This window comes from Carettochelys insculpta, chromosome 19 (assembly GCF_033958435.1).
Source record: "Carettochelys insculpta isolate YL-2023 chromosome 19, ASM3395843v1, whole genome shotgun sequence".
NCBI lineage: Eukaryota > Metazoa > Chordata > Testudines > Carettochelyidae > Carettochelys > Carettochelys insculpta.
Genome location: NC_134155.1, coordinates 4,891,792 through 4,913,802, shown reverse-complemented (window position 1 = coordinate 4,913,802; position 22,011 = coordinate 4,891,792). Strand labels below are relative to the sequence as shown.

At 47.5% G+C, this 22,011-nt stretch overlaps 3 protein-coding genes across 6 annotated transcripts; 1 reads left to right on the top strand and 2 right to left on the bottom strand.

The window, feature by feature from the left end:
* Positions 1-288: 288 nt before the first annotated feature.
* On the bottom strand, positions 289-6,811 carry GEMIN4 (gem nuclear organelle associated protein 4). Of its 2 annotated transcripts, none has more exons than XM_075013685.1 (2): positions 6,722-6,811; positions 289-3,668 (listed from the first exon to the last, which is right to left on the bottom strand). In XM_075013685.1, the coding sequence occupies exons 1-2, from the start codon at positions 6,729-6,731 to the stop codon at positions 478-480; spliced, it is 3,201 nt and encodes a 1,066-aa protein (XP_074869786.1). In that variant the 5' UTR covers positions 6,732-6,811; the 3' UTR covers positions 289-477. The 2 variants fall into 2 exon arrangements, with proteins under 2 accessions (XP_074869786.1, XP_074869785.1); XM_075013684.1 differs by lacking the exon at positions 6,722-6,811 and adding an exon at positions 6,035-6,110.
* LOC142023091 (diazepam-binding inhibitor-like 5) lies at positions 5,331-8,678 on the top strand. 2 transcript variants are annotated; one of them, XM_075013688.1, is made up of 2 exons: positions 5,331-5,397; positions 8,271-8,678. In XM_075013688.1, the coding sequence occupies exon 2, from the start codon at positions 8,353-8,355 to the stop codon at positions 8,614-8,616; it is 264 nt and encodes an 87-aa protein (XP_074869789.1). In that variant the 5' UTR covers positions 5,331-5,397; positions 8,271-8,352; the 3' UTR covers positions 8,617-8,678. The 2 variants fall into 2 exon arrangements, with proteins under 2 accessions (XP_074869789.1, XP_074869788.1); XM_075013687.1 differs by lacking the exon at positions 5,331-5,397 and adding an exon at positions 6,861-6,945.
* Positions 8,679-13,401: 4,723 nt separating this feature from the next.
* Positions 13,402-21,981, bottom strand: GLOD4 (glyoxalase domain containing 4). Of its 2 annotated transcripts, none has more exons than XM_075013341.1 (9): positions 21,826-21,981; positions 20,835-20,884; positions 19,098-19,218; positions 17,933-18,077; positions 17,597-17,733; positions 16,755-16,841; positions 16,380-16,493; positions 16,202-16,288; positions 13,402-15,339 (listed from the first exon to the last, which is right to left on the bottom strand). In XM_075013341.1, the coding sequence occupies exons 1-9, from the start codon at positions 21,913-21,915 to the stop codon at positions 15,274-15,276; spliced, it is 897 nt and encodes a 298-aa protein (XP_074869442.1). In that variant the 5' UTR covers positions 21,916-21,981; the 3' UTR covers positions 13,402-15,273. The 2 variants fall into 2 exon arrangements, with proteins under 2 accessions (XP_074869442.1, XP_074869443.1); XM_075013342.1 differs by having other exon boundaries at positions 19,098-19,150; positions 21,826-21,963.
* Positions 21,982-22,011: the final 30 nt, after the last annotated feature.

The window sequence follows — 22,011 nt, the reverse complement described above, 5'->3', positions numbered from 1 at the left end:
GCACGTACAACCAGGACACGTGAAGTGAGGTGTGTGCTGATTGCCCACAAGCCCGACTGCGAGAGCCATGCGCTCCCTCTGCATTCATAGTGCTGCTATGGTTCAGTCTGCAAATTCTAGGTATGCAAGCGCCGTTAGCAAAACTACCCTATCCCGGGGAAACCCTCTTGGTTACAACAATCGTGCAACCTAATGAGTTTAAGGGGGGACACCCATTTGGCCTACTTGCTAACCTAGGTTGCCCATGGCTGTTCTTAGGCATGTTAAACATATGGCTACAAAAACAAGTCCAAAAGAAAAGGTTTATTATAGATCTTACAAATCTCCAAATAACTTCTCATCTCTACAGGGCTTAGTCTCCATTCATTGCTGGTGTGTTTCGTTCTGTCAAGCCTCTGAGCTCTGTTGACCTATGGAGCTGACACACCTTGTTTCACTACAGGGGTAATCTGTCACCAGCTTGCCACTTGGAGTGGCTCATAGCTTGCTCAGCTTCTGCAGGAGCGTGGCCCGGAGCTCCTTGTTGCTGACATTCTCAGTGATGGACTCCAAGAAGTGCTTCTCGTTGGCTCTCCTGAGTGCGCTGCTCAGGGACTTGTCAGAGGTGCTGAGTGTTTCGTACTGTGAGAGGATCTCCAGGGCCAAGACCAGAAGTGGCTCACCAGAGCAGTCCTCTGGCAGCATGGCGGCTACATGAAGCACGTGGCAGAACACCTGGATGTAGATGAAGGACACTTCCTGTGAGGAGTCCTTGCCGTCATCTGAGTGGCTGTGAGAGAAGGAATCCCTGTGGACCGAGCCCAGCAGGTCGGTGAGGCTGCTGCAGTAGAGTCTCACCACGTGCTGCCAGGCTTCTGCTGGCAGCCAACTGGAGCAGCTGGAGCTGCAGAGAAACTGGAATCCTCGCAACAAGAGCACGGAGAACTGGAGATAGTGGGCGAAGGGCCTGAAGTTCAGCAGTGGCATATACTGCACATACTCCAGTGTATAAGGGACATGAAGGACCTGCCTGTGCAGGAGGCTGTCGATCACCTGCGTGAGTCCCTTCCATTCCCGGTGGCTGCACCATGGAAGGACCTGTATCAGGGCCACCAGGAATCCCTTGCTGAACAAGTTGACTTCTTCTGGGTTGTCCACATCAACAGCGAGCAGAGAGAGCATCTGCTCCCTCAGCGCAGTGGATATGCAGCAGCATTCCATCCAGGCCAGCAACCCACTGCCCGCCCCGTATGCTGGGAGAGGGCAGGATGTCCAATCGTCCTCTGAGAGTTTGCAAATTTCAAACAGCGTCGCCGGGACTTCCTTCTTAAAGTGGTCCCCGAAAAGCTTCTTCAGCCGGAGTCCAACAGTCCAGTCCAGCATCTCAACCTTCCGGTGCAGCCACGCCAACGACTGTCCCCATACTTCTGGGGAGGGGGCATCTTTCTGCCCCACCACCTCACAGAGCTGCGAGAGGGTGGTGGCAATTAGATCTTTGGTCTCCAGCGAAGGGCAGTGCTGGTCCCTGAACTGGTGCCAGTACTTGGTGTAACCATCCAGGAGCTTGCAAAGACTCAAAAGGAGAGGGAAGGGGTAACAGGATTTGAGCCATTGTTCCTCTGGACTGCACGGGACCTCCAGAACCTTACTGAGAATCTGCAAGCTCAGCTCGATGTGAGCAAAATCTGATCTCAAATGGGGAAGGACAAAGGCTTTGGTCACCTCTGCGGGGGAGAGCAGAGGATGACCTGAACTTGGCTGCATGAGAAAGGCCAAGAACTCTACAAACTGCTCCTTTTCCTTAGCCGAGGAGAGCCGCCCCCAAACACTCTCCTTCAGACATCTCTCTAGCAGGCTGCCTGACTTGTTTGGATCCTCTTCTGTCTCTTGGAACCTCAGTGCCGGAAAAGAGCACAGGATCTGTGCTAGGAAGTGATGTGTTCCCAGGTTGACAACCGCGAGGCTGCAGACCTTCTTCACCGTCGCCTCAGGGTGGAGCAGAGCCAGCCTGGCCACAGCGGCGACAGCCTTGGTGAAACCTTGATCTGACACACTCTGTGTGATCTGGTTGAAAGCCAAGTTCAGCTCCCCTGGAAACCCTTCCATAAAAGCCTTCAGGTATAGGGACAGGCCCTGCCCGCCCCAAGAAGCCAGGACGCCTGAGATCACTTTGTTCTTGTCCAGAAGCGGAAGCTCAGCATAACACTCCAGAATGGTTTTGATCACTGGACTCTGCCTTATCCTGCTCTCTCTGTTATCGGTAGACAGGCTGAAAGTCACGGTGGTCTCCAGCAACTTCAAGACCAGCTCCGGTTTCTGGAAGAGGGCTTTGTTTTTAACAAGACAGGCGACCCACTCCTTAGAAAAGGCCCAGGCCTTCTCAGAAGCAAACACGGAGCACATTTCTGTGTGTCGGTCCATCTTCTTCTCGATAATCGCCATGGCAACCAAAGCCAGGACGCTGCTGTCTGAAGTCCTGCCTTTCAGCTTTGGATTGATCCTCTTGAGGAAGTCCAAAATGATCTGTCCCAGAGCAGACACCATCTGCTTCTCATCCTCACACAGGTCCCCTGACTTGGCAAAGGCGATCAGTTTCTGCCCAAAGGCAGTGAGGCTGTCCAGCAGCCGATAGCTTTCATAGCAGATCTCTTTATGGTTGTTCAGCATGCAGTGTAGCTCCTCCCCCCAGCCCTGGAGCAAGTTACGGAGGAAGGTCAAGCCGACAAAGAGCTCTTCGCTGGACAGTTTGATCGTGGCCAGCAAACTCACACTTCTCTGGGCCTCCTTCACTTTCTCCTCCAGACTCCTCCTGTTGTACTGGTTCTCACTGTCGTCACTCCAGATGGCAACCATGGACGCGATCTTGTCTAGGTATGCATTGATGGGCAGTGAGCTGGACTCACTCTCTAGCACTGTGAAGACTGACAGCAGCTCCACCAGGTTGGCCAGCGCATAGCACTTCAGCTTGGGGAGGACGATACTCCCGTAGATCTGCTTTAGCCCATCAATCAGAACCGTCAACAGGCCGGTGGCCATGGGGGAGCTCTGCAGGGGGAAGGGGTCACCCTTGAATCTTTTTGCAGGCTGGCACGGCTCATCTGGAGATGCTGACAGGTGTTGATGGGCCAGAGAGCTGAACATCAGGATCATTCCGTCTTGTTCGCCCTCCTCCTTGTGTTTCAGTATCTCCCACCAGACGTCCAAGAAGAAGGAGACATCCACCAGGGACGTCTCGTTTGCAATGTACTCGATGAAGAGTTCAAGCTCCTGCTGACGCACTGCAGCGGGCAACGCCAACAGCAGCTGCACATAGAGCCATGGCGCATTCAGAGCCTTGAGTAGCTCGAAGAGGACAGTGTGGTTTATACGTGGGATCATGCAGCCCACCGAAAAGAAGACATCTTCCTTCCATCGTTGGTCGACTGACATGGAGCCCACCGAGGACAAGGGGCAGGGGAGGAGGATTTTGGCCCAGATGATGATGACGGCTTTCTTCTTCCAAGCATCAGGTTGGGGTGAAGAGGAGGAATGTCTGGAGCATATCTCCTTCAAGGCATTGGTTATAGGCTGCCCAACCAAGGGCCAGTCAGATTTGGCCAACTCTGCCAACACTTTGGGATGATACAACTTCGCAGCTAGCAGGAATCCGCCATGTAGAACGGTTGTTTCCTCGCAGATGTTCAAGGGTCCTGTTGAAAGAGAAGGACACATGCACATAGTAATGAATGTAATTAACTCAGCAAGGAAGAATGCTCTCATGACTACACCAGGGCACAGAAGACCTGGATTCAGTGCTGTGCTACTGGCTCCTCGTTTGACCTTAAGCTACTCAGCATCTGTAAACTGGGGTTAGTGATACATCTTTTCTCCCACCTGTTTCATCTCCTTGAACAGCAAGCTCTTTGGAGCAGGCAGTGGCTCTTCCTACCTGGATGGAGTGTCTAATGTGAGGCTCTGCTGTACCACAGTTTATGTTAACGGATTGTTATGGAAATACTCTACTCTGCACTGCTTAGGCCTCAGCTGGAATATTGTGTCCAGTTCTGGGCACCCCAATTCAAGAAAGATGTGGAGAAATTAGAGAAGGTCCAGAGAAGAGCAACTAGAATGATAAAAGGTCTGGAGAACATGACTTATGAAGAAAGGCTGAAAGAATTGGGCTTGTTTAGGTTGGAAAAGAGAAGATTGAGGGGGGACATGATAGCAGTTTTCAGATATCTTAAAGGGTGTCATAAGGAGGAGGGAGAAAACTTGTTCTTCTTGGCCTCTGAGGAGAGAACAAGAGGCAATGGACTTAAGCTGCAGCAAGGGAAGTTTAGGTTGGACATTAGGAAAAAGTTACTAACTGTCAGGGTGGTCAAGTACTGGAGTAAGTTGCCAAGGGAGGTTGTGGAATCTCCCTCGCTGGAGATATTTAAGAACAGATTAGATAGATGTCTATCAGGGATGGTGTAGATAGTGGTCGGTCCTGCCGTCGGGGCAGGGGACTGGACTCGATGGCCTCTCGAGGCCCCTTCCGGTCCTAGTGTTCTATGATTCTACTGCAAGAAAGTAAAAAATCAACCTTCCTTTTTACAGGGGAAAAAGCACCAGATCTTGGGATCAGAGATTATGTGACTGTGCTGAACTCCAAACAGAAGACACACCAATTACACACCAAAACAGTTAAAGACAGTGGAAGTTCATTGGTTAGCAAAGGGCAGCCTAGGAGCATTGGGGAAACAGGATTAAACACACATACACAGAGACTGCCACAGCCTGCTTGGAAGAGGAGACTTTCTGGCTGAGGACTGTAATATATCACCCTGTGTTTGTAAAGACCCTAGAATCCCAAAGCACTTCACAAATTATACAGCACTGAAATTCAGGTAGGCCTAGGGCAGTGGGTACCAATGCCCAGGCACTCAGCACACTACACCACAGCTGGGGGTGGGGACATTTTTGGCTCCAGGTACCAGAGCAAACCCCATTTCTTACAAAATGTGCCATGGGATCGGTGCAAACAAGGCTTTGGTTTCTAAGACACTCTCGTATGCACCGTTCTCTTGCACATACAGAGAACTCCAAGTCTCTCCCCCGCAGAAGAGGAAGGACGGGTGTGGGCTGGTATCTGAACACGTGAAACTGCCTCTGTGCTGGAAGGAGGGAAAAGATGGGGCAGGGGGGAAATAAGGTAGCTCTGCTTCCTAAAGTCACTGTGTCTGCTTGGCACAACACTGCACAAGTGGTGGATGTAAATGCAGAGTTATGCCACTTTGAGCCTACACCGCACATTTTCCAAGAGAGGAGCTCACAGGGGGATGGAGGAGCTACACTAGACACCTAGCCAGGGTAAGTCATTCACCCCACAGCCCACATCAGCCATGGCAATTCCAGACACGTGTACCAGCATGGTGGAGTTTTGCACAGCTCGAAAAGGTGAGCTGGGGTCCAGGACACCCCTGCAGCTCTAGATGCCACACACAAGGGCCCACCCCTGGGGAAAGGGTAGGCCCTGCTTCCAGGGAAAAGTCAAACCTAGAGGTCCTCAGCTAAAACACTGCCACAAGACAATCCTTGGTCTGTAGCAATCATGCTGCACCCTGCAGCTTCTCCTCCGAATGGACCATACAGCTCTGGGCTGTACTCTCCAGTGCTGAGATCAAGGGGGCTGGCACTGGATTCCCACACTACGTCCGGTTTCTAAGATGCTGGCATGTATTTGTCACTGTTTGTGCCTGCTCACATCACCGGCCCCCCTCTGAACCGTTTCCAAACACCGTTCCCGGCTGGGATAGAGGGTTCCATGAGATCTGTGAATCTCTGGTTCATGCAGATTAACTCTCTGCTCCTCTTGCATGAGCGGAGAGGCTGGAGGGCCCTCCCAGCAGCAGCCTGAGCTGTGGGAGCCAGAAGGTCAGGCAGCATTTTTCTATCTCTACGGTGAGGTGTTATTTTGGTGGAGAAACACCTTTTCCCCCTGGGAGAAACAAGCCTTGCGTCCACACTGCAAAGCTTGCTATTCTGGAACAACACAGCACTCAACGCCGCAGAGGAACTCCACCAAAATGAACACCTTTTGCCAACCGCCCACTCTTCCGTTTCCAAACGGACTCAGCGCGCACAAAGCAGCTCATCGCATCCCTGCTCTTGTTTCGACACCGGGCCCCGGGTGCGAGCGCTCAGTTTCCACCTGCCTGCGCGGTGCGAAGGCTCTTTTCCGAAATGACTTAGTTCCAGGTTGGAACGACCGTGGGAGTAAACTCCTGCTGGGAGGGCCCTCCAGACTCCCTGCTCATGCAAGAGGAGCAGAGAGTTAGTCTGCATGAACCAGAGATTCACAGGTCTCACCGAACCCACCATCCCAGCCGGGAACGTGGGAATAAATTCCTGCTGAACCCCTCAGGCACAGGGATGGGGTCGCAAGAGCGGCAGCCGCTTCTCGGGCCCCTGCCAGAGGGTGGGCACTCCAGCAGGGCGAAGCCTCCTCGCTGCTCAGCCCCCCCGACTCCCCCGGGGCGAGTACTGCGCTCCGGCCGGGGGAAAGCGGGGGCTCCGCTGGGAGCAGCACCCCCCCAATGCGGGGGCGGGGGGCTCACATCAGGCTGGCCGGCCCCAGGCAGAGACCAGGCGCTGGCTAGGCCAGAAACGTGGCGCCTCTCCCGAAGCAGCGCGGCTCATTAGCCCCCCGCCAGGCGCCCGCTGCTACAGCGGCTCCCCAGCACCACGCCCGGCCGCGTGGGGCGCCCAGCCACGCACCCACCTAGCTCCATGGCCGGGCCGGGCCGGGCCGGGCCGCTCAGCTCCACTCCGCTCCTCTAGCGCCGGCGGCGGCCGCAGGGCAAGGGCGGGCCCGGCTGAGCACCTCCCCGTCCGGCTCTGTGACGCTCGCAGCCGGCCCCCACGTGGGCGCGGCTCCGCCCGGGCGCCGCAGCGCGGACTCTGCTGGCGGCGGCCCGGTACTGCGCGGACGGCGCTGCCTAGGCGGTAACAGCCCCCTCGGGATCCCACGGAGACTCCCCCTCCTGCTGGCACCGAGACACGGAACGTCCCTCCCCCGCCATGAGCGGCCCGGCTGGGGCCAAGTCGGGTTGATGGACCAGGGCCCCTTTGGCCGATTCGTCCCTGGAGAGGGCACTCGGGGGAACCGGGTACCCTGGGATGGGGAAGTTGATAGAGCACCTCTGTCGCCCGAGCGCTCAAAGGGTTCGTGCCCGGTTGGAGGCACCCGGGGGAAGGAACAGACTAGGGTTAGATGCTGAGCCAACCGGTCATTCTTCAGGTGCATTTAGCTTTGAAACAGAGAGCTCCGGGCTGTGGGAATTGAACTCAAACCTACGAGCAGGCAGCCCTTGGCTCCAGAGAAGTCCTGTAATCAAATTTGCATTGCTTAGCTAGGTATGAAGATGACAAGGCCCTTTGTAAATACCTGCTTTAGTACTGCACAAAAACTGCAACTGTTGGACTAGCTGGAGGTCCTGTAGCACAGCTGTTTACATGTGACTGTCCCTTGAAGCACAAACATTCAGCAGTAGGGTTGAGTTGTTTGTGGTTGTTTTCCCTTACAGCCACCTTCAAGGCATCCAAAAATCATGAGTGAGGCTCCATAAAATTAATTTTAGGAATAATAAATATTTGGGTTATTTTCCATTTGGCTTGTGCATTCTTAATTAAGAGTCACATTCTTGCCTTTTCCCCTGGAAGTTTTCTTTCCTTCTTTAATGAAAGATGAGGTTGCAGGATACTCATCTGATTTCAGGAACTGTAGCTTTAAGAAAACTCCAAATAGCATAACAGGAAAACTACCAGGATGCAGGCACATGGGGTTAAATTCCTTTTAGCAGAAATCCAGACTAACCGCAGGTAGAGTTAGGACAAAATTCCTAGCTTCATTTGTTTTCTTTGAATAATGGTCTTCCTTTGACATTCTTCCATCCTGTTCACAAAGGGAGACTAAAGTTGTCCATATGCTTAGCAGGTTTCTGAAGACTGAAGAGCAACACATTTTGCAAACCAGTTGTATTTATAAACAGTCTATATTTTTATTCCATGCTCATCACAGCAGAGATACTAACAGAAACATAGATTGAGAAACATGGACATCCTGTTTCTCAAGGGGAAAGTAATGCTAAGTTCAAGAAGAACTGACTATATAAAAAAAAAATCTATAAAATCTGCTAACTCCCCTAATCTTGGGATTTAATTTTAAGGCCATGTGACCAGTTGCATCACTCATGCTAAACGCAGCTGCATTGTCTTTCAAGGGGGCATTTAAAAAAATCTTGCTCTCTTGTAACTCTCCTTCCTTCCAGTTGCCGTGGACTGTATCAGCTTTTGAGAATCTTGACAAGCCCGCCCCCGCGGAAGGAACAGCTGTGACTCCGAGCACTCACCATGTCTCAGGAAGAATTTAAGAAAACTGCTGCCCTGGTCAGGGAAATGAAGATTCCAATCTCAGAGCAAGATAAACGGGAGATTTACAGTTTCTACAAACAAGCTACTGTGGGGGACATCAACATCCCCTGCCCTCATGCAAACGATGTACAGGGCAAAGCCAAATGGGAGGCCTGGAAGGAACGCAAAGGGATGAGCAAGGCTGACGCCATGAAGAATTACATAGCAAAAACAGAGGAGCTGAAAAAAAAGTATGGTGCATAAAACTGAGCATTGGTAGACATCAGATAGCAACATGCCATTAGCAGGCTCTTGGACCCAATGGACCTGCTAGGGGGTTTCCCTCCTATCCTTAGATCAACATAGCTGATGGAGCTGCCAACCCAATAAAATTGGTAGGTCAATAACAGGAGTGGATATGACTGAATATGTGCACGCTATCCTTAGGGAGTCTGTACAAGCAGAGAAGTTCATTTCAGGCTAAGGACAGACCAGTCACTGTTTAAGATTTCTGGTAAACTCTGACCAATATTTAAGAGGCTTACTTTGCAATTCAGTGTGTTTGCTTAAAGGTACACCCTCCCTTTGAAAAATCACATTCCTGCCTGACAATGCTGCCCTTCCCATCATTACTAGCACTGCTCAAGCACGCTGGATATAAAGGAACTGGGATTGGTTTTTGTGCATGCTGCAGCACTTTGTACAGTTTCTCCATTACTAGCATGGGCCTATAGAAATCAGACAAGAAATCACACAGCCAAAACCCCTTTCAAAATGCACGTAATTCTGAGATGCGGAGACAAGACAGCCCAGGCTTTGACATTAACAACTTTTATCCCTTATGCAGCCTTTGCAAGGACAAATATTAATCCAGCATAGTCCAGGGTAATCCAGACAATCCCTTCCTCTCCACTTTAATTTCCTTTTAACCTTTTTGTGCTTCAGATGCTGTGCAGCTGCTCAGTTCCTAACTAATCATGTTGGTTTAGCAAGCTAAGGTGACACAATTCCATGGCAGACCACTGGGGCTCACTGACAGGTCAACAGCTCCCACCCCTCCCTCCCTCCCCACCTTACATGAATTACTGTGACAAAGACAAGGGTTGTGATGTCAGCGGAAAAGTGATGTCAAGGAGCAGACAAATTCCTCACCTCCCAAACTGCCCTTTGCTAGTATTTGCCTAAGTAAAACACTGGATTACTTCTGCACACAGCACATCTGCTGCTGTAAATTGGCAGAGCATGGGTTGGGCTGCCCACCCCAGGCCTTCTCCTTCCAGTGAGCTTAAAACTCCTCTACAACAGGGCGGGTGGAACAAACCCATCCACCAAGTAAGGACCAAGCCAAACGTCACCATCCACTGCCCCAAGAGTGAGCTGTCTTTCTTTGGCCTTGCCCGCTGTGACAAGTACATAGCAGGGGTGCATGTGTTTAATACTGTGGCGTCCAATGCGTGGCAAATGGAACCCCGCCCTGTGGCAAGTGGCACACTCTTCACCTGCCCTCTGCTCTGCACATGCGCCCCACCACTGTGTGGGAAAAGCGTGTGGTGGCAGTAGCTGGTGCAACTCCAGCTGCAGGGCCCAGCAGATGGGGGGGTGGGGAGGCCACGTTTTGGGCCATGGGGCCGAGCAGCCGGGGGGGGGGGGGGGGGGGGGCGTGGTGGCACATGTCTCCAGCCATGGTGGCCCTGGTGAGTTGCCAGCAGTTGCAGGGGCTGCTGCCTGACTCTGAGGGGAGGGGAAGGTGGGGATGACTAGTGCCTGGCTCTTTTGCGGGGAGGGGTGTGGCAATCAGGATGAATCCTATTAGACACCACTGATTTAATATGTAATTTAACAGAAACACAAAACTCCCATCACTGACTGCCCTTCTGCTCCTGCCCAGAGGAAAAAAGGATCGACATGGCGAACAGCATCACTTTGCGCACAACTGCAATGCATTTAGGCCCAGCTCCTCGACAGGTACCTAGGCCCATAACTCCCATTGGTATCAAGGGGAGCTGGATACTTAAAGACCTTTGAGGATGGGACATCAGATGACATTAAAGAGCAGGTGCTAAGATCCTATACAGTACTGTAGGCAGAAGGAACCCTGTCATTAGCATGGGAGGGAAATCACACCCACTATAGCCTTCCATGATGGGTAAAGTTTATTTTATAACCTAACTGCAGCGAGCAGCAGCCCCATTTCATTGTGAGTCAAAGCCCAGGCTCATAAAAGTTTGGAAGGGACTTTCATTAATATGGTTAAACTCATGCCTTTTACAAAGCAAATTATTTAGGTGATGCTCAGTGTTTACCTGTGGGACTCCTACAGCCTCCAGTGTGTAATTAAAATGAACCCACTTCTGTATTTGTACCATATCTAGGATGCTGGGACACCTAAAACCCCTCCCCACTGGTATACAGTTTCATACCAGGCTGTGTGCATTGACAGGCTGACATCCAACTATTTGTTTTCACCGACACAGGGAGTATGTTCACATCCCATTTCAGTACAAAAATGAGAGCCAGATCATTAGCGTCATGCACAGTCTGCAGCTGTGTGTATGGTCAATGCATCTTTACCACACGTTAGTGCTTGTATGGTATCTGAGGCACTTTGATACAGACAGAGCTTTTCAAGGTTCTGGCAGTACTGCCTGGCTGAGCTGGTCGGGGGAGGATCTACCCCCCAGCTCTTCAGGAGCAGTGAGCCAGCCAGGCCCCAGCATTATGATGTCACCTGCAGCTCACAGGCTGTGACTCACCCCAGACTGTGCATCACAGAAGGGTGAGGAAGGCTGAGATCTCAAGGCTTCTTTGCAGACAGTGACAGCTGCAATTTGTGCGTGCAAAAAGCATAGAGGTCCATTCAGATTAAGAATGGACAAGCCCTTGTTTAGCATGTCTATTACACTGCTATCAATAATTCAGATGTAATTGATAAACTATTAAAGCATATTGGCTTAAGTAACACTCTCCATTGCTGCCTGGAAATGTAACTAGGATCAGTGCAACAAGTGATACAGTAAGGGACTTGATGGAAAATATTGCTCATTAGACTGGGTGATAGCTTGCCGTAGCTAGCGTCACCCACGCTCAAAAGCTTCTTTGACACTACCGCTTTAAAAGTGTACATACGTAATGCAGGAAGTCTTCCTTGTAAGTCTAGGTTAGGCTCCTACTTAATACAACTTACAAAGACGAATTAATAGACAAAAGGAATAATGTAGTTAGCTTGAGGTACTTTCCCAACACATATGTACCACATGTGGTACATATGATGTACCTATGACCCACAGAAAACAATGAACAGAAATATAGAATAAAAACAGATAAATGATACATAAATGAATAGAAAAAGATAAGCCAGATCCCCACCAGTCCCCACTGGCTCTCCACCTGTCCCTGTGGCTCCCTGCCTGCCTCCACCAGCTCCCTGCCTGCCCCCAGCTGGCTTCCTGCTGGCTCTCCACAGCTCCCCCCACCCCCAACTCTCTGCCAGTTCCCCATGACTCCTCCCAGCTCCCCACCAGTCGCCTATGACTTCAGGGCTCACTTCCAGGGCCCCTAACTACAGCACTTGCCACCCAGCCACCACAAGGTCCGCTACGTTCCTGGCTTTTGGTCCCTCGGCCCCTAAACAATGTAAGTGCAGGTCAGTGCGACTTAAAATGAATCTGCTTTCCCAAATTAATTAAATGACTTATATGCAAAAGGACTTATAGTGAAGCGACTTATAACAAGGGTCCCCTGTATTATATTAAGGCAGCATCCAGCAAGTGCTCAAAATGAAACTGTCACCCTGGGCTTTGAGAACTTCTCAATGAACAGCAACTGAGAACCAGCCCTCCAGAGATAACTTTGAGCACGCTCTATTCCCAACACCTACCATACATTCACAGTCTGTTTCAATGCAAATGTTCAAGGGGTCAATCTTCAGTATTGTGCCAAATGTAAGGTCCAGCAGCTTTGGTGCATTTTCACATCCCAATATAAATAGAGGTTTTAACCGAAAGAGATTCCAGCAGCCCTTTCTCCTATGTAGATCACAAACCTGTAAAGGATGATGCACTAACATTTAGGGTTCTGATGGTACTGAAAACTGCAAGAGGAAAGCTTTGTAAGTTTTGTTTTACAGTAAAGGAGGAGGATGTCATTACAGCTTTGGGATAACTCTCTCCTGATGTGTGTACTTGTGAAAGCAGGTTGAAATAATACAACACAGCAAAAGAAATTTAACACTCTCCTCTCAATATGTTCCCTCTCCTACGCCTGTTACCACATATATAGCAAACTTTGTTAAAAATTCAATATTACAGGCAAATGAAACAGCACACTGTACCTGGCAGTTGAGGCAGGCTGAAACATTTATTTCTTCAACAAATAGCATTTTTAAGTGCTTCCTTGTCCAGGATCAAGTAACAGGAAAAGAGCAGATAGTATGCACAGAAATAAGCTTCCAGGTATTCAAAATAATCTTTAGCTTTTTCCATGGAAATACTAGAGCCAGAAAGAGCCTACATGTAATTTAAACCAAGCCTAAACTACTAAACTAAACTAAACTAAACCAAACCAAACCAAACTACTCCTCATCATACTTAATATTCAATTTTCACTTGTAGTATCAGAATGAAAAAAAGCACTAATGGAATAAATTCTTAAGATAACAGGGATCGAAGTGAAAGACTGACGACAAATTGAACACTGACTATTAAAAACCAAAGGCGAAGTACAATAAAGTACCCATTATTACTACAATATTAAGCTATTTTCTTTTCAAGTGTTTATTTTGTTTTAGTTTTATGGATTAGTATACTACCCAGCTGAATGGAAAAAAAAAAAATCAATTCAAAGACCACGGGAAGTTGAATGGTAAGCGGCCCCTTTCAGCTTAAACCAAAGACTAATTTCAATTGTTTTGGTGTTTATGTTAAGGAATTGGATGAAAATGAGTGGGTGACATTTGCTCACTAGCTGATTTATGCTTGTTTGTTTTCTAACACAGGAGGCTAATTTAACTTTCCCCAGAGAATTAATGATACCCAGTAAACACACAACAAGTATATTGTAGATATTTATTCAAAACATGCTGGTTCTACAGTTTCATCAGCAATAGCAGGCATTCAAGTCAGATCTCTAAGACGAAGCCAACCTCTGAAATTACACAGTTAACAAAACTAATTTCGAGACAGCTGTCCATGTGTCAATCCCAGCCCAACCAGACAGCCCCATGTGGGATGTCAAGCGTTTGTGTGCTGCAGTAGCAGAGCTATAATGCAGCTTAATGAGCATGAAAAACATAGGATAGACATCGTCCTTTCCCCACTGTCCAAAACAACCTCATTCCCTCTTGCCTGAAAGGATGGTTTGAGATGGAGCCAGGCTTTTCTGATGATCAGGGAAAGGGAAGAACAATTATACTGGCAGTAGAGATGAAACCAAGCTTTTGCAGCGGTAACCTGAATGTATTTCTTGGTTGTATCAGTGAAATGCCACATTTTAATCTCTGCTGTATAATGGTCCTTACCACATCAGTCACCACAGCACTCTGGAAATTCAGACAAAGGAAGCAGACTGAAAATTACCGCATATGACTTAAGGAAAAAATTCCAATTCCATCCTTTGATTTTGCCCAGTACTTGAAGGTCTATGACACACCAGTGTGTCTTGAAGCTCAGAAGCTTGGTCCATGTATTTACTTTGTTGATTTTGGCATACCAAACTCATCATGGTGTTCTCACTAGTACTGCAGTTATTTATTTACTGAATGTTTATTTGGGGGGGAAAAAAAAAAAGATAAGCTCCATTCAAACATTTTAATTGTATGTCTGCTAATAGCAACTTAGCTATCCATCTATATTTGGCTTCAGCGAGTGATGTCTCAGAATCAAAACCTACATGTCAGCTGTAGGGTTTGCCTACACAGGGAACTTGACCTGCACCACCACAGCAAGACTTATTCCTCTAAGAGCTAGGTATTCATTTTGATGATTCTGCTGATCACTTTCCCCATATAGGCAAGCTCCCAGTTCCAGCTTTAATCTAAATCATAAAAGCACAATACAGGCCCTGTTCACAACAAACAGGAGCTACCCCAAGGCTTTCTCTTTACCACCTGCAGCAGATCAAGCATTGCTAACACTGCCATTGCAAAAAGTTCTGTAATATACACTGCAAGTCTATTTGCTCTTACACCACTATTAACGTTCAGGAGCTGTCCTATCCATTTTTCATGGATGGAATCAACATCACTATAGCATTTGTTTTAATCTTAACCTATAGTTTGCTTTGAAAGCAACTTTTTCAAAATTTCCAGTGACCTTCCTTCACCCCTCGTTCTGGGCCATACATTTTTATTCTGTCAGGTTGAACTGCATGAGTTATGTGGAAGGGAACTGCAAATTAGGATAATATATTGTTATTTAATCTATTTAGTTAGTGCTTTGTCTGATCCTCCCCTTGCTAGCACTCTGTTTTAGTAAGAGCAGTACGTTAGTTCTCGTCTTATTCAACAGGGTGAATTTGAAATAGAGTTATTCTTCACTCCCAAATGCCAGGAGAAAGATAGCTCTCTGCACATACTGCAGTAGAGATATACTACCTAAAATACTGGAAAGATGGAGAGAACGTCTAGGCTAAACTCAGATCTTTTTCAATCCAAAAGGAAAGAGGAAAAACCTGAGAGAGTTTTACAGTTATAAAGTTCACGGCTCCCATATTATGAAATCAAGCACTCACTACACAGCACAACTTTCCCCCTTTCTCCTATAGACTTCTGCAAGGGGAATCCAGTCTCAGAAAGAGCTGGATATTTTTTAACAGCACAGGGTATTGTAGGCTCTCACTGAAAGGGGATAAGATGACCACAACACCGGACACATTTCAGAGGTGTTTAGCAGCTAAGGGCACCATTTATGAAGCAATTCTTTTCAGCTAAGCAGAAGCCTTCTGCATTTTGTGCTTAGCGAACCACTCATCACTTTTGTCTGCTGCCATCGCCTGTACAAACAGAAGCGAACAATTGGTATAATGACACAGTAATGAAAACAACAGTCCCTTACAGAAGCGAACATACCCAGGATTCTATTTGTTTTAATGCCATCCAAACAACTGGATGATTGACTTATTCAGCTACTGACCAACTTTCGGGTTGATCTGCAATTACCTGAAGCAGAGTTCTATCATACTGTAAATGAAAAACAATGTTTTCTGGTAAAAAGCTGCAGTACAATACAACAAAAGCAACCGACGCTGCCTGCAGTAATACAAGCTAGTTTCAGAAGCAACTTAAAGGTATGGTGTGCAACTGTCACAGCTGTGCCAGAGAAATGTATTGGGCAAAGTAGTTCGGTAAGACACACAAGATCACTGTCTCCTGCCCTGACATTTCCCTTTTCTTTTCAGACAGATTTTTCCCCAAACCACTTATCATTTCTGTAGTGGCAGCCCATTACCTCATGAAGCTGTTTTACGGCACTGACCTTTTTGTAGCTACAACCAACAAGCCAGTTTCACTAATATTTAGGTTGATTTGTTCCTAATGCTTTACACTTTTAGCACCTTCCATTCTGCATTCACCTCTGAAGTGAGGGGCAGCAATCAACTGGCTGCCACGTGAATAGGGGTGGAAAATTCTTTCTGGGATGCAGAAGCAAACCCCAAACGTTAACTGGGAGTTTTAGTATCTGCATGAAGCACCCATCTGAGAGAGGCCCCTTTGAAACTCAGGGTAGCTGCCTCTGAATGAGTGGAAGGGCACTGGGCCGCGTTGGGATTTTACAGCATACAGGCAGTCTATGCATTTCTATCCTGATGCTCAGTCATCTCCACCAACAAACGGTACAGAGAATACATTACTTACATCATCTAACAGCTTGTTGCCATTTGGATCCAGCTTGGAAAGCTCTCTAAATGCTTCATCTCCTACAAAGCAGATTTCATGGCCATCCTGAACCAGATTTAACAGAAGAGAAAGTGAAATTACCTGGGGGAAGACTGAATTCAAAGTTTATTCTGTCACTATTTCAAACACTACTCACGGGATCAGCCAAGATAACCACTTGCACCGTTGCTTTTCCAGGGGTGTCCAAGCTAACAAGGGGCGTTAAAATCTTCTGATTCTCCTTCTTCATCAGAGCTTCAATGTTTGGCAACTTAAAAAAATAAAGAGCAAACTGAAGGTCAGAGGGGTCATGTCAGGCTGTGATCATCTACTGTACCTATTACCCACAGCTCCATCACATTCTCAACTAGGGAAAGGTAAACAGAACTTTTCTTTGATATTATCATCTTGTTCACATACAGAGGAGACTGAGACCTTCAAGTGGCTGTTGATATTACCAGGAGTCACCCGCCACAGGGCCAGCCCTACCACTAAGGACAGGGTCAGAGGAAAAAGGAAATTAGATTATTACCTCTTCCCTCGGGCAAGAGAAAGCAATCCGCCCAAAAGCTGTGCCATGATCCACTGCTCCCCCAATGTCCTGTAGCTCCAATTTACACTGAAAGAGAGGGATTGGAACAATCTAGCTTGCAGGGAAACTAATCTGAAGACGACAAAGAACTCATACAATTTTTACTCTGTTTTTCCATGCATGCTAATCAGCATTACGTAACAAGCTAATCACATAAAAGCCCCTGGTACATATTTCCCTGTGCCCTATAGTACTAGGGCTACCTTTGTCACCTTACTCAAAACAGAGGCTGCAAGCAGATCCAAAAATAAAAATAGAATTATTCCCCCAAATACCTGAATTTTATTCTGACTGCAAATTGCTGAATGGATAATCTGATGTTTATTTTCACATCTCTGTAACTCTGGTCACCAATTTCCCTTTTCACTCAAAAATTACTGTATTTCCCAGTATCTGAACCCTCATGCCCCTTTCCTGAACAGGGGCAGCTGAGTTTCTCCTTTTTATAGGGCTCTTTGCTTGCTTTACAGAAAGCCCTAAATATGAAATGCAGCATCAGCATTATTACGCCTATGCTTTAAGGCTTTTAAATTAAACATCAAGAGCAGAGCTACTACCATATACGACAATTCTGCCTCTGTGTATGTGCTTAGCAGGGAGGCAGGATGGCAGACACAGTAATAAGGCAAAATGTTAGAGGATCAGAGAAAGATCTGCTCTCAAAGTTAAGATTTTTTTTTTTTTTTTAAAACTTATTTTGTTTAAAGGTTTGGTCAGTGTGAAACAAACCAATCTCATAACATGCTTTTCTCAAAGAATAGTTATGGCTCTAAATGACTAACCTGGTTATCTGCATAGCCTAGCAAAGCCCTCTGCTTTTCCTCATCTCTTTCATAAATGTTCATGCCCAGCAGATCAGACCAGTAGCTAACAGACTTCTGCAGGTTTGAGACCGCCAGAGTTACTTTTAGCACAGGATCTGGAAGATTGTAATAGTTTCCTCTTAGTGGCAAGTGTCCTCTAGTTTTAAACTCTAGTTTTTTGTAACCATGATAATGGGAAACAAATAGAAACACAACACAAAGCAGGCAGGCATTCCCATAACTTTTGGCCAAGCCTCGCCTGATGTCCCCATGCTTGGTTGCTGATAAATAGAGACAAGGCTATGTGTGTGTTACCTTGCTTTGGTTGTTCTTTGTCTTCCAAGTAGAATTTATACCCTCCTGGGGCTTCAGTTTCAAATATACCCATTGCTATTTCTCTGAGTGGCCATCCCATCTTCCTAGCATTGGTCACTGCTTGGCTGGATGTAAGAGTCACGCCCTAGCCAGGATACAAAACACAGACGTGCACCAATGCAAAGATATACCAGCACCATCCTTTTGATCAATGGTACTACAGACAGCCAATAGCTCTCAAAGCATCAACATGGAATTCTCATCTTCATCCACTCCAGGAGGGGAGCAATCATCACTCTAGTTGCTGATCTATACCCCAGATTGAAACACCTACTGGTGTCAAGGAGACCTCAACAGCCCAGATACTGGTTCCCTGCTCCCAGCGTTTCACTAATCGTCTAAGAAGAGAGAGGGCAATAATGACCCAAGCGCTCTGCAGTTAGAGATGGTGCTATCCTGAACAAGGGTCTAAACTGCTTCTGAGAGGCTAGTTAGCTCAGCTCCACAAAATTAGTATAACTCTGTCCAAGGTCACTATGCCTCTTAGATAACAGGAAAAATGAAGCAGAGAAAGAAAGCAAGTTTCCAAGCTACATTCTGTCTCCCCATCTTTGCAGAGTGCACTAGAACAGCGCAGACCAACTGGGTTTTCCAGAGGTAGCACCTAAATCAAATCCAGAATTCTGCCACCAGCGGGATGAGTGCCTTCCATGGCAATCCAATCACACCTGATGCCATGGGGACTGCAGGGAGAGGAGCGAACAGGATATTAGGGAAAAAATGAGCGCGCAAAGTACCTCCGTTGGGAGGAAGAAAAGTGACCTCCTCCTTGGCAGGAAGTCAGGGGAAATAAAAGGATGCCGAGTTCATGAGACTGATCCGTCAGAAAAGCTCCAAATTTTGTTTCAAGGTGCCTGTCACCAACAGCAAATACAACAGCCCCTGTCCCCAACTGGAGCATGAGCACAAAGCACCTCGCCCTCCTTCCTCTCCCTTGCACAAAAGATGTGCAAACAGCATCCACAAGATTCTCTACAGGGAACAAAAATGGATAGAGAATCAAACAATATCAGGAAAGAGCATCCAGGACACAGTCTGAATGGACCCCAAGCCACAAAGCTCACAATATGAGCACAATAACATTAAGATGGAAAGTGATATTTACCAGAAAGTCATTGCCGAGCCGATACTCTCCAACTCCGTAATTGTAGGTCAACTCTGAAACAAAGTGATCATCTTCGGGTCCATAACCCACCATTGTTTTACTCCACTTTCCATCATAAGGGCTAGGACAACCATCACATTTATTTGCAATCAGTATCAGAAACAAATAACCCTCCCACTCCGTCCCCAACATAAGAAGTGTCTCAGGGCAAGAACTGCATTCCCAGAGTAAACAAGTGGTCCAGCTAATACAGTAACCCATCTCTGACAGCAATCAGTGACACACACTTCAGGGGAAAGTGTAGAAATTCATACCAGACCTACTTTTACACAACACTGACACTGAATGAGCATTCTGACCAATGCCACCTCACGTCCTCAGCCATGAAGAGATCTTTATCCACTCCTACTTAGTCTTCTATGGAACAGCAGATGCAGCTTTCCTGTAAATAATCTAATCTTGTTTTGAAATTTACCAACCTATTTGCTCAGATAATATCTCACAGTAGCAAGTTCCACTGTTTAAATATTTACCATATAAAAATATTTGTTTAAAAAAAATTACTTCCAGTGAACAGGAGGTGAAAGCATTACGGTTTCCCCACAGTGTGTGACAGAGAATGATAATTTCCCAACAAGTTCTTAATTTCATAAATTCTAAAGTCAGAGGGGCACTGAGTCTGACTTTCCATAAAACACAGGCAAGAGAACTGCCCCCAAACAATTAGTACACAGCATAGCTTTTACTAACACCCCCAATCTTGATGTAAAGATTGCCAGTGATGGAGAATCTAACACAAGCCTTCGTAAATTGCTCCAGTAGCTAATCATCCTTCTGTACAAAAAATTACACCTTACTTCGAGTCTGAATTCATCTAGCTTCAATTTCCAGCCACTGATTATGTTACACCTATCACAGCTAGTCTGAAGAATCTTCTGTTGTCAAATACTTGATTCTCATATACACTGTAATCAAGTCTCCGCTCTTCCTTCCCAATTAAGCTTGGTCTGTGTGTGATTAGGAAGGGACAACTACACAGCTATCAAAATGAATGAGCAACTGTACTTTTAATGGGATTTGTGCCACAATTTCTCAAGCACAGGAAATGCAGCTCCAGTGCAAAAGATAGGATAAAATTAAGTACCCTGAAGCTTCATGTTTCAGAGAATAAGTTGCTCACTAGGTGAAGTCAAAAAGCTATTCCTCGTAATGTACAGGCAAATTGTACTTATGCACAATATGGCTGTGTCTAGACTTGCATTCCTCTTTAGAAAGAGGAATGCAAGCGTAGACACAGGCTATATTACAAGCACTTTCATTGCGAAAAGAATTGAAAGGCCGTTGGCAGTAACAGGATATGTTTTATGTTCATATATTTATTTTGGATTTCAGATAATAAGATGCACTCAGGACCCTAATATTAACACAATAAAATAAAACCCCAGAATCATGTAGTAATCTCATTCAGTAACTATGGCCTAGATCACAGCATTGTACGCGTCTAACTGCCTTTCAAAATCTGGGCCTATATCATTAAGTATAATGTCGATTTGATGCACCAATGCTTGTGGGCACCACAGACACACATAAGAATGAGCATTCTTATTTCCCCTCAAATGAAATGAACAATGTTTAGCAAGCATGCTCAAAGGTCTATAAGCAACCCCATTTGATTAATCAATACCTGCAGCAGTTTTACACTAGCTAAAGATTAAAAAGAAAAGCAACTGTACCTACCCATTACAAGTAGCTTTGCAGCCTTCCTCAAATTCTTCATGTCTTAGAACCTGGCAGATAGAACACAGGCAACAACTCAAACCTGTTTGTTTTTTAGAAATAATAAAACTGTGTGCACCTCAGTAAAACACTTCAGCTGTATCTGGTGTGCGACAAAAAACACACAGCTCTAAGTCAGCTGACTCAGGCTTGTGAAGCTAAAGGCAGTAGTGTACACATCTTCATGTACACCCATCATGGGGAGGAGAGGGAGTGTCCCAGAGCCCAGATTCCAGCTGAAGCACTTACATGACAATTAAATACTCCTGTAGCCTGGAAGCAAGCCAACTGATGGCACAGGTGTTTAACTGCAGCGTTGAGCAAACCTCTATGTCAGGCCCCACTCTTCATCCCTGCAATTAGCAGGGTCCCTCCAACCTGCCTAATGTAATCCAAACCGATGGAAATCTGAACACATAAAAACACCCTTTCGACTTATGTAAGAAACGGGAATGTAAAACTCGGTTACTCGGTCTACAAAAGTGAATCCACAGACATAAAACCAGGACCATTCCCGCATTTGGAATGAGATGGACGAGCCTGAGACGCAGCAACGGCCTGTGCTGTACCCACCCCACCCCGTGACATTTCACTCCGCCCCCCACTTGTGCACCGCGGGGTAGCCACGCCTCGAGAGCCCCCAGCCCCCGCACCACCTCGCGAGCTCTCAGCGCAAGGCTTCACCCCGACCCGCGCCCTGGGGCCTCCCTCAGCCCGAGGCCACACGCGCAGTCGGGCTCACACCGGTGCGACCGCCGGGCGGGGGGAGCTCAGCGAAGCACACCCGGGACCGCCCGCCTGACAGCGCCCGGGCAAGGCAGCCGGCACCGCGGCCCCCGCAGGGGGAAGGACTGGAGAACAACCCCCCCCCCCTTCCCCCCGCAACGCGCGCAGGGCCGGGCCAGACACAGCGCGCGCAGACCCCTGAGGCGCCGCGCCCCGCCCCCCTCACCTTCATGCCTAGTAAGTCGCGGTAGAAGCGGGCGCTCTGGGCGCGGTTCCCCGCTTTGAACACAAAGTGCAGCGCGCGCCGGCCACCCATTTCCGGCCCCTGCGTCTTGTTTGCGGCGCGCGGCGATGACGCATTAAAGCGGGTTCCCTCCCTCCTCTCCCAGCCCGTCCCGCGCCGCGCGGGGGG